We start from the raw sequence: 12,437 nt of genomic DNA on the forward strand, positions 1-12,437 counted from the left end.
TCAGTTTTTAAAATCACATTGAAGACAATGTGATTGTCTTCCTTATTTTGTCAAAAGCAAAATGCTTACAAAAAGGAAGGCAGGGAAAATGCATGAATGAAGTCGGTTTTGATGTGTTTTGAGAATGTGTAGAAGGTGTTAGCAGAACTTGAAGTGGTGTCTGTACAAAACAAGTTGCATTGAGAGAATGCTAAGCCTGCACAGTGGGGGATGCAGGAATTGGGAAGGGCTAAAATGTTAGAGGGATAAAATGGCTTTACACACTGTCAAACATCTTCAATTACCCATTACTGAAAAACATATGGCACATTTTTTTAACCTGCTTTCTTTGGTAACAGATCATAGAAGAGGCTGATTTTAATATCTTTTTTGCCCTGCCCAGTATCTCTAAAACAAAGTTGTAGAAGAAGAAGAAGCTGTTGAATAGTATAGATACATCATGTACTGCAGTAATACTGTTAGTAAGTTGGCTGAACATGCTGTGTAGTGCTCAAGTCTCTTTTATGCCCACCCCAGAGGCCTAATCTATTAATAGCTCAGCTTCATGCTCTATTAATATTCACACTCTTTTTTAAACTGTTGAAAATCTTGAGGAGACTGCACCTATTGTGCTGCTCTTTCCTCCCCAAATGCTGAATATTTTAAGAGCATATTCTGGTGTGATTTTCCTGTTCTTCCATTCACGAGGTCAGTGGTGCTTTCTTCCATCTTGACCTTGCTATAGTTGTGCATATGGCTGTGCTGCATGTGCAGTTCTTGCTTGGATTCATTAATAAAATCATGACTGCAGCATGGCAAGGCTATTTTCTCATTCTTTATAAAAATATCAGAAAATAAAAACAATAACCAATTTAGATTAGCCATTCTACACTGTTTTACCTAGTGTTCATTTCCAGTAATTTGGAGATGCTCTTAGCTGTGCCTTTTAGAATTTGCTGCATCTTGGCCTTAACAATGCTTTTGAATTCAGGCAGAGACTTTCATGCATTGAGTTTTATCTGTGATTTTGTATGTAGCTATGAAGTCTTACCCTTCTGGAAGGACTGTCTTCTATTTCTGGACAGAGAGTTATGTATTTCTTTAAAACTCTGTTTCTCAGGTAGAATTTGGAGGTCATCTTTATTTTGTTTTATCTGTGATATGGGTACTAGAGCTGGGGATGACATTTAAGAGCCAGCCTGAGACATTTTGATGAGTGAGGGAGATTTCCACAGAGAGCAGTTGCCAGAAAGGTTTGCATAGAGAAAGTGTGGGTTTCAAACAGCCACCTTTGCACATTAACCTGCCTCCCCTCTTGCATGTTGTGAGCCTGCACTGTGTTTGTAGGTGATGTGTGGTCTGGTGCTATCTCAGGTGATGCACTGTGAATGTTGGCACTGTTCTCCCACATGCCCCCTTTCCTGCACTGCTTTTGACTCCTAAATTTAAATTTGATACAGTTTTTAGCTAATACCTTAAAGCTTCTCTGAGCTGCAGGCAAAGTATCTTCTGTTGGGTTCCTCCTGTTAGAGGGGGTTCTGGTCCTTCCTTCTCATGAAAAATCTAGCCATCCCATAATGTTTGAACTCTTTAAAATAAGCTGACATAAGAGATCAAAAAATCCTGTTAGTCCACAAACTAAAGATCAGATAGTTCTTCAGCAGTGACAGTGCAATTACAGCATCCAGCACTAAATGCAATTTAGTGCAGGCTTAGCACAAAGTCAGCTTTTTCTTTTAGGAGTAAAAAATGAATGTTAGAGAAGTTGTAAATGTTTATGTATATCAAAAGGTCATGTTTGGTGTTTGATAATTTTGAATTTTTAAAACATGAAACTCCTCCCTCATCCTGCAGTCTTTATTTTGCCCTCTGTGCAACCTGCTTTTAAGAGATTAGGGCTCTGTGCTTTTAATATATTGGAATCTGCTTAGTGAGAGTGCTTTGTTTTGGAAAATAATTGAAACTATGGCAACCCTTGGGGTTTTTTCCAGCTTATTTGTCTACCTCATGCACTTCTCCATTTTGGTGGATGATTAGCATACTGGAAACCACTGGTAGCTGCTAATGTTATACAAACAGCAAAATAAGTTCTGTAAATATTAAATCCAAAACTGTTTATTTGTGCTTTAGAAATCATTGGACACAAACTGAATGTCATTATAAAGCTGAGAGTTTAAGGCCTCTTCACTATCTCAGTGGCCTAAGTGTACAAATCTGTAAGTGCAGAGCAAATGGTTTTGGCACAGAAGCACTAATTCTGATCAGTGCTTGCCTGCTGTGTGCTCCCCTGATTTCCATCAGGTTCTCTAGAGCACTTGTTTTATGTTTGTTTATGTTCAAACTTGTTAATAACATGCAGACATCAGTTTACATAAATTGCATTTCTGTTTCTCTTGAATATGACTTCTGTTTCCCAGCTTTCAGTCTCTTCCACAGGGGATTGTAGCCTTAATTTATTTATTTTCCTTTTACACTTCTGTGTTCAGTTGCTGCTGTGATTAGAAAATGGGTCATCCTTGGATGAACTCTTATGAACTGCCTCTTCCAGAGGGCTTGCTTGCCTGGGAAATTCTTGTAGTGGGAGCCATCTTAAAATCTTCCTGACAGCTACTGGTGACCTTGTTTAGTAATTACTTGTGGTTCTGTCTAGCTCTTCTAAAGTGTTGCTTCTCCATGTATGAAAAAGCTTTTAAAACATGTTATAATTTAAGATTTCAAGTCTCTGGCTTCTTTCCAAATAAAACCTTGATGTCTCAACAGTTAAAACTGAGAAGTTCTGTTGCATGGTCTGTCTGGCGTTTGCACTGATAAGTGGGGCAGACATGCCTGGCAGTCAGCCCAGGGCCTTCAGCCTCCTGGAGCCCCCCCGGGTGGGGTTGTGCAGCTGAAAGCTCTGCTGGCTCTGCAGCCCCTGAAATGGGAAAGGATTCTTCCCCCTTCTCCTTCTCTTCCCCTTTTCCCAGTTAAATATGCATGCTGATAAAGTCTTGCCTTTATTCTCTCTCTTTTTATGGATATTCTTTCTCTTTCTGTGCTAGTCTAAGCACTTTTCTGAAACTGGGTATGAAAATAAAAAAGCCAAATTATAGCTGCTACTCTCTTACTAAAAATATGGTAAACATATGGTTTGTTATTTGTGAGAATGTTGACTGTGCCCTGTGGTTGTGACACTAAAACAAAATTCCTCTTCCCAAGACCTGTGAGATTTATTAGAGGTTTGTAATTTGTTTCTTATAGATTCCTGTAGTCCTATTTTTTTATCCAGTACTGGCTTTTTATGGTGTATTTCTTTCTGGTCGTGGGTATGGTGCACATGCACGACCATCCAAGCATTTCACTGTGTCTGGGCTTGTTGGGGTTGCATGCAGCACATCCCCCAGTCAGTGTGACAGAGTTTGTGCATTATCATTGACAGAATGCAGTGGATTGTCACTGTAAAGTATCTCCTTAAGGCTTTCTTCTCACTGCTGTGAATGGTGGAGCTGCTTATACTCAAGGGCTTCTGGTCACTTTGCTGCCTTTTGTTTCACTTGCTATAATGGTTTTCTTTTCTTTCAATAAAGTGTTTTTCTGATTGGCTGGGAGACACAGCCATTCCCTGCTGCAGGATAGTTTTAGAAAGGTCTGTTTGTCCTCAGGGTGCTGTTGCACAGTTGTGAGGCTGTGCTTTGGGACCAGCCCAGTGTTCTGTGTTGGAATTAATGCATGATGCTGCAGCACTTGTAAGTCGTGACTGGGAACGCTGGATTCAGCTTTTAATGCGCTGCACTTGCGTGTTGTGCAGTCCATAGGGAAGCTGAGATGCTGCTTTAATCTTTAAATGATTTTGGTCCTGGTCTCTTGAGTAGAGGGCAAGGATGTAGGGGCTGTTGACAGGCAGGATATTACCTGAGGAGCTGCAGTATAGGGGTGCTTTCTGTCACAGTCTGCACTTGTCAGGCTTTGCCACTGCCTGCAACACCTACTACCTTGCTTTTTTTGTTTTGGGTTGAGTGGGTTGAAGGCAGAGTGTTGTGAGCATTTTCTGTCTGTGTTCCTGAAGTGATTTGTAATTTGAGAGTACAGGGAGAATGCCCCTAGATGTATTTCATAAAACTGGAAGAAATAAATGATTGCCAACACAGGTGAGAAAAGGTCACTGAACACTTATTAAATGACTCAGATCCATTGGGTGCTTCTGAGGGCAGCATGAGTGAGTCTAAAGAGTGTTAATGCTGAATTTTGACACAAATAATTCTGGACTCTTGTATTATCTTCTGTCCAGGTTCTGCACCCTACCAAAGGGGAAGAAATAAACCTTATCCAGTGGCAAGTAAGAATTATGATATATAATTGTAGATAGCCAAGGGCACTTCAGAGATGGATCATAAACCAGCTGTAATTCTTAATTTCCTACCCTGTTACAGCCTCCTTTGCAGATTATTGCATTGCTGGCTTGAGTATTTTGTGACTCTTTAAAGGCTTCTGTAAGGAATAGGGATTTGTGACTAACATTTAAGGACGTTCTTTTTACAAACTGTAAACCCTTTTGCTCTTTTTGCAGAAATTAAAGGGGAAATATTGAGATTTGGATTGTATTGTTCATGCCATTCGTGTTTACATATTAACAGATGAGACATTATCTCTCTATTGCTGGCAGATCAAATACAACATGTTATTGTAACAGATAGCCTAAAGCAAGATAACCAAAACCAGAGTTAAAGGAAAAGAAGTAATTTAAGCTGAAGTAGTATGAGTATTTTGATTTGGAAACATCAGAAGACAGTGTGAGTTTTTAAATTTTCAGATTTAGAATTTTACTGAACAGCTAAGATCATTCATCATGCTTAGGATAATGATGATCTGGTCACGTGTTTTTATTAACCTCTAGGTTAGGTGCTGAATAGTGTATTTCTGGCAGTACAATTAAATGTTCAGAACCAGATCATTAAATGTCTCAGAAAGTAGTCAATTTTATTGTCCTAACAGCTAATATAGTAGTAAAAGATAATGTACCTTAAAGTTTATTTAAGTATTTGTTGTGGAGCAGCGTTCATCCATTCTTTCTTTAGTTTCTTTTTTCATGCATTCCAGAAGTGTGTAAACTTGAAGAATTTTATTTTAAAATACCTAATTTTGCAGAGTTATCAGACATCTGCAATATTTAGGGAAAGTGTAGCCCTAATGTGGTGTTGTGATTAAACCTGGCAGGCAGCTAAAACACCACACAGCTGTTTGCTCACTCCTTGGAGTGGGATGGGGACAGAATGAGAAAAAAGGTGAAACTCAAGGGTTGTGATAAAGGCAGTTTAATAAGTGTAATGGAAACATCTATGTTATCAACACTGTTTTCAGCATATATCCAAAGCATAGTCTCATCCCAGCTATTATAAAGAAAATTCTCTGTATTCCCAGCTCAACCCAGCACATGAAGTAATCAAAGAATACAGTTATTTTTATGTTAAAGTCTGCACTCTGCTGCATTTTATCTGACTATTTCTGCTGCTTCCATTTTGCAGCAGTTGCTTGAAGAAATCCATTGAAGTGGCAGGTTGTCACATGGAACAAAATCAAGGCATGTCTTACTAGTCCAGTGGTGTGGGTGTGATTTATATGCCTACACTGCTATTACTTGAGCTTGTTTGTACTTTGCAAGTACATGAAGCAGGATGCATTGCATCTCACAGTAAAATGTTAGTGCTTATGTCTGTTTGGATGTGTTCCAGTAGAGTTTGGTCAGCCAGCTTCTAGAAGATACATCCTCAGATTTGTATTAGTTCAGCTGGGAGTAATTTCACTAGAACCTTACTGGGAAATAGAGGAACACTTCGATTTTTCTCTTCCAGGCTTTATTTGAAGGCCTGTGGATTTACCATAGGGAAGTTGAGGGGACTGGAATGGGATAGGCAATGGGTCAAACCATTGATGTAATACTTGATGGTATCCCTAAACTTGACTCAGATCATGTTTCAGAGTGAGCCTTGGTGTGTTGACAGCCTTGTGACAGGTCATGGAGCAGCTGGTGCAGGGGAAGCCTCTGTCAGCTTCAGCAGGTCGTGCTGTATGCTCAGAGCTTGGCAGTTCTTAGGGTGAAAACGTGGGAAAGGAGGGCATCAGGTGAAATGTAAGGACAAGAGCTGCTGTCCTGGAGTCAAGTTGATTCCTTCTTGCAAATTACAGGCGTATAAACTGAAGAATTTTTTAGAGAAGAACCCTGAAAAACCCTGAAACAAATATTCAGAGAACTCACAATGAATATAAGTGTTATTCAATGACCTTGAACTCCTTGTGCTGGTCACAGGGTCCTTACCGGATCTCAGAAATTCAAAACTGCAGCATCAGTTCTGCATTTCATGGCAGAACCATTGTAATGCTTTGTCTTGGCAGTGGGTGTTTTGATTTCACAAGTGAAGGTCTTTGTGTCTTTTTTTTTTTTTTTTAATGTGCAAAGGAACAGAAAAATTGTCTGTGAAAGGTACTCCTCTGTGCTTTGCTTCAACCATGACATATGACACCCCACAGAGACTTTGATGTTACTCCCCTATTATTTTCTTCATGGTATTGATGTATTTATAGTAAAAATTAGATTCCATGTTGCTTCTTCCTTGGGTTTCTAAAACTGAAATCACAGGCACATGTAATACAGGATTTAATTTTTGTTTGATTTCATGTATTTTTATCTTGACTTTTGCTTACCCAGGGTTGCTGGCTTTACCACTTAGACAGTATTCTTCCTGTTCTGATTTGAATTAATGGGTGGTTGCAGTCTTTATCTTAAAAAAAATAAGAAAAAAGAAAAAAAAACCTAAGAAACAACCTTGAAGACTTGACTCAGTAATCTCTCTTATTCCTTCCCAGAAGTACACTGCCATTGGAATGCTGGGCAAGGCCACTGATACATTAGATGCTACAGGAAAAGTAACTGAAGAAAAACCTTATGGTAAGCATAAATGTATCTATACACTCAATGTCATTTAAAGACATAAGTGGTTTCTGTCATAGGAAAGCGGAAGAGATGTTTGGGACTCTGAATTAAGTTTAAATGTGAAATTAAACTAAGATTATTTCATCTTCAACTTCAGTGCTCATATAATTCAAACCAGCTTCATGCAATTATGTCCAACGCAAGTGTTCATTTCTGCTGGAAAAAAACAAACCAGCCATTAGATTAGGAGGGAGGAAATAGAATTGGGCAGGACTGTGTCATTTTAAATCTTTGACAGGCTGACAAATGACGTGCTGTGTCCAGTAACATTTTCCTCTCTCAGAGTGTAGTCCCAGGAGTCCTCTTTTAGTAAAACCCTTTAAGGCCAGTGGAGGAATAAAGTACTTGGATCTTCCCTCTAGGACACCACTTCACCTACAGGCTGCTTAACATTTAATGAGGATGGCATAAACTACCTTCTACATATGGCTATCTTCCAGTTCTTGGTCTTGCTTACATCTTTAATAAATGAAATTTTCTGACTGACAGAGCACAGGGCAAGGATATAAAGCTTCAGAACTCATCCTGACTGTAGTTTTGCTGGGCATCTTAGAAACAGTGTAGTAACACAGTAAATATATTTGTTATTAGTTCTTTCACAACCTTGGGGAAAAAAATTAAAAAATAATAGGTAACCTGTTGCTTAGCAACCCTACACGTCTGACATTCTTTATACCTGGTAACAGGTACATGAAGTAAATAATCTTTTGTAATGGTGTGATGAAAAGCCTGGATTTCATTTCTCACTTCCAATCTCTTTTCTTTTGCAGTTTTCCTTTTCTCATGAGGCAGGCAAGCATGAGTTTCTTGTCCACATTCTAAATAGTGTTAATTACTACTAGGCAGTGTTATTCAGAGATGTTGGATCATTTATTTATGCTTCAGGATCAAGCTCTGAGTCTCTCAGCTTCTGGAGGCCTGAGCATCCACATGGTGATAGAGTTGCCAATACCTCATGGTGCTTGAATGAAGTGATGATTCACTTTCTTGGTATTTATCTGTATAAAAATCTGGTTTTTGAAACACTAGTTTTGCTGTTTTCGTTTTGTGTTGTTAACTGCAAACGGAATTTAGAGCCTTGTTTTTGTGTGTGTTTCTCTCCCTGGCAGCTCCTGTTACAGCAGTTCCCGCCTCTGTACCACCTCTGTTGTGGTGTGTGCTTTCTGTGGTTGTTTCTTAGGCTTGGGGAACTGATTTGGCTTAAAAACACCCCCTTTTTTTCAGTTGTTTGTCATTTTAAACTGACGTCAGTTGCAGGATCCAGTTCATCACATGGCCTGATGAAGAGCAGCATTGGCACTGCTGGGCAGTGCAGTTTGGGGTGCAGTTTCCTTTTGCCTTCAGTGATGGCTGAAGGAAATGCTCATGACATTGGTCTCAGTTGCTTTCCATGTTGCTGCAAATCAGTCAGATGTGATTTCTTCAGAAAGAGAAGAAGATAGATACTCCTTTTTTGCTCTCCACGGTACCTGCATGTTTTGTATTTGTCATCTTTTTCAGTGTCTTCTCCAAAACAGTTTGGTTTTCTGAAGGATGCTCTCTTTGGCCCACCATCCCTAATTTCTAACCCTCATAGGTATAAGAAAAGGCAAACCAAATGTTTGAGTTGAATTTCAGTTTTCTTTTGACACCTACAAGGATCCTTGGAGAAGCAGAGCAAGGGAATATAAATCCTGCAGTGCCAACATCATCCAGGATTGGGCCTTAGTGCAGAGAAAGGGCACTAAACCAGTTTGTAAAATGTATAAAACTCTTCTTGAGTGACTTCATTGGAACATAAGAGCAAAGTGCCTGCAGAAAGTTGCCAGCTATATTAACTGTAAGGAAGTGTTACCTTTTAGTCCTCAAAGTGTCCCTAGACAGCAACTTAGGAAGCAAACTGTACAGTCAGTCACAATGTCAGGATGTACTGAAGAGAGTTCCTTGCTTTTAACCCCTCCTGAGCTTCTCATAGCTTTTTGTTTCTTACCACAAGTTTGCATTTCCATGGGAAAATAGGTTATGGTTTCATACTGCTGCCAGGCTGTCAGATGCTCACTTGGAAGCAAGTAGCATTTAGTATTCCTCTGATGCTTTTTGAGCACATTAGTGTTAGTAGCCCTTTTTTAATATTTCTAACTGTGTACAGGAATGTACGTTCTGAAAGCCACTTCCTCCCAGCTGCCTATAGGCTATATCCAGACTTGGAGAGCAAAATTAATGAGGCTTTTCTCAGGTCTCTGATGATTATGCTGAAATATATGTTTAATAGAGCTACCTGAATCTTTTGGAAAGTGTAGTCCTTTCAGGATTCTGCTTGTCTGTTTTCAAATAATTTGTGCTGGGTCAGACTGAATTGAGGTCATTTGCTAAACTTCTGGTACTCTATCACAGATAATTCTTCATGTTCTCTTTTGGAGTAGTTTGTTAACATGCACAGGGCAGAATCACCCTTTGGTGAAGGCTTTTTGAGGTTGTGGCACAAATGGCACTTTTTTTTTTTGGTTTGGTAACTTTATTTTCCTTCCTCTGTAGCAGGAAAATCAGTCAATAGTCACCAGTGCTCAAAAGCACATCAGATCTTAGCAAATGCATCATATGTAAATATTTACTTTGATAACACATGACACAACTCTTGTTTGTTAATGCATCATTCTTCACATGGGGATTTTTTTTTTCTCCTGAGACAGAGCTTGCCTGTATCATGAGTGACTTCCTCAGAGGCCACATGTAACATCTTAGTCAAAGGAATATGAGATCAAATGCAGTTCATGGAGTGGAGACTGGAAGGAGAACTCCAAGGGGCACTTACATCTTAAAGGGTGCTTACATCTGAAATACTGAATTTTAACCTGAAGCAGCCTGGAGTTCACAAGACTCTTAGTCAAGGGAATATGAGATCAGAGCCAGAACTGAACTCATCAAATGCTCTGGCCACAAATGCAGTTCATGGAGGGAAGATTGGAAGGAGAACTGCAAGGGGCACTTGTGCTTGCATCTGAAATACTGAATTTTAACCTGAAGCAGCCTGGAGTTCACAAGAAGGCTGACAGGATCACTGTCATGGGGCTGGGTCATGCTGACTTTCACCATGTAGTTTTATTGTGATATGTTGCTAAATAGAACCAAGATTGAAATAACCATTCAAGAAACTCTTCAGAAGGTTCAGAGTTGCTGTACAATTGATTTTGTTGTTCCTAGCCTGTATTCTGATGTAAATTGGTCTCTCTTTGTGCCTTGTGCTTTGCAACCTTGCTGTTAATAACACATCTTGGGACAGCTGCTTGGGCCTAGGGACAGCATCTGCTCTTGAGGCTGCAGAGTGCTTTATAGAAGTGAGGAACCACAGGATCATCTCCCAGAGCTGCTGTGAAAAGAAATCTCATCTTTTTTACTTACAGCATGAAGTACATCTGGCTTTTAAGGTTTGCAAGTAAATGTCTGTTTCAAAATACAGTGAAGGCTTGATAAATAAATTTGGTTGGTTTATGTTCCAGAATGCTGTTGACTTAGCAGGGATGACACTAATTTAATATTACTTATGAGAAACAGGGCTAATCAAACCCCAGACAGTAGAAATGCACTGAAGTGCATGTGATTACAGATCTTATGTTTGCACTCTCTGAAAAAATTAGGGATGAATGTAATTTCTGTTGAATAGAGCTCCAGAAGACCAGTGCAATCAGCTACTTAGGTTATAGTCTTCCAATAAAAGCGGGACAGATGTCTATGTGTACTCTTAAAAGAAAGTACATTGTCTAAACCAGCTGTTTTTCTTTTACAGAATTTTGTTAGTAAAACTACCTTACTTAATATATAACTATACCCCAGAGTACATTTGCAGGTTAGTTGTTTGACAGGGAAATTTTGATGTGTTGTTTCAGATAAAGTCTTTTTCTAAACCAGTGGTTTTGTTCTCTAATGATCTGTTGTATTTTTCCCTGCAGTTAGGTTCTCTTTGAGAGAAGTTCCCAGGGTTAGATGAGCATTTTATTCTTTTTGGTGTTTTTTTAAAAAATAAGAATATTCCAAATGTTGTAGCTTTTATATAGTTTCCAAGAAAGATGAGTTTGCAGCCTCAAGAGAGGGGAATTAGAAAAGAAAACATTAAGGAGGATTTCTGCCCTTCTGAAAGTATCCAGATTGTCCTGATCACCTTGGACAGTTTATTCCACTCCTTTTGTGGTAATTCACATTCCTGCCTACAATCTGGTTTTTATCTCTTTTCTTTGGTGTTTTTCACCCCATCTAAATTCTGAATGGAGGGAACTCTTATTTGTGTCTGCTTGCAGAATGTGATTGATGCCATTAGTGCCATGTGAATAATCAATACTAACATACTGATTGTTTTCTTTCCACAGACCAAGTAACGAAAGGAGATCTTGAAAATGTTCTTCAAAAGTTCACAGGGGACATTATGCAAGTTCCCCCACTGTAAGTTCCATGATGTTCACTCACTCTTGGCAGTTGTGTTCGGCTGTCCGGACTTGCCAGCAGAAGTCAGCTCTCTCAGAAGTATTATGACACATTTTGACAAGAGGATGGAGGCCAGGCAGTCAGGAGTTTAACATTTGCAAATGGTGATCTGGAGTCTGTGGGTGTTTTGGGTAAATGTAAAGTAGCAAAAGTCTGAAACAGCTTTGCAGGGCTCATCTTCTGTCTTCCAAACTGACTGACATCTCTGTGGAAGTGCCTTAAATGACTTTGAATTAGTTTTCAAAAAACTTAGAGTATGAATGAGTGAATGATGATTGAGCTTCTGTAGTTTAGCAAATTTCTTCTGGTCAGGTGAGCCACAGTAGCTGGCAGTGTGCATGACTTAGCTTGTGACAGATGGCTTTTATGGTGGTTTAAGCTAGCCTGATTTCCTTTGCATTTGCCATGTGTCACTTACTGTGGTTCCAGCGTTCCTGTAAGGTCACTAATGCTCCACGTGTTCTATTTCATGTGACCTGTTTCAAATTGCCCTCTAATATTGTCAGCGAGATCCTTTTGGATTTTTCTGTGGTCATCTTTCTGTTGTGACCAAAATTGGAGCTTTGGATAAAGTTCCACATAATCAGTGAAATCAGTCTCTGTGGTTCAGTAGTGGTTCCCTAAACATCCTAGAACATGGCAACTGCTGTTCAGGAAAGACCCTGGTGTGGGCAAGGAAAGGTGCAATGTAGGATTACAGGAGTTGCCTGAGTGGCTCCCAGTGCTCAGCTCAACATAACACTGAGACAGAGGATGCCCTGCTGACTGCTGAGACATGGGATGTTAGAGGCAGCTGAAAGTGTTGTAACCCTTCTAGAAACCCTTTTATTTCATAAACTGCAAAGTGAGTGATAAAATGCTTTTAAATCCGTACAGCAAGAGAGAAATACAAGGCCATCTCTTGTTTTCTGGTTTATGTAGCTACTGGTAAATGGGATGATTCTGTGTCCAAGAGATTTCAGCAGCACTTGCTGTTTTTTGTGGGTTTTTGTGAGTACTTGGAGAGTTGTAAAATGTGTGCTACCCTAGTACAATATTA

The 12,437-nt window shown here is 39.5% G+C and overlaps 1 protein-coding gene across 7 annotated transcripts in view; it reads left to right on the forward strand.

Moving 5' to 3' along the window:
- The window catches only part of TRUB1 (TruB pseudouridine synthase family member 1), a 60,593-nt gene that overhangs the window by 11,046 nt on the left and 37,110 nt on the right, over positions 1–12,437 (forward strand). For all 7 annotated transcript variants that reach the window (XM_039709096.1, XM_039709097.1, XM_039709100.1 and 4 more), the window contains exons 4-5: positions 6,817–6,898; positions 11,284–11,356. In XM_039709096.1, the coding sequence (XP_039565030.1) occupies positions 6,817–6,898; positions 11,284–11,356 (155 nt within the window). The remainder of the gene's footprint in view (positions 1–6,816; positions 6,899–11,283; positions 11,357–12,437) is intronic.

Source organism: Passer montanus, unplaced genomic scaffold, assembly GCF_014805655.1.
Source record: "Passer montanus isolate IOZ18808 unplaced genomic scaffold, ASM1480565v1 scaffold21, whole genome shotgun sequence".
NCBI classification, from domain to species: domain Eukaryota; kingdom Metazoa; phylum Chordata; class Aves; order Passeriformes; family Passeridae; genus Passer; species Passer montanus.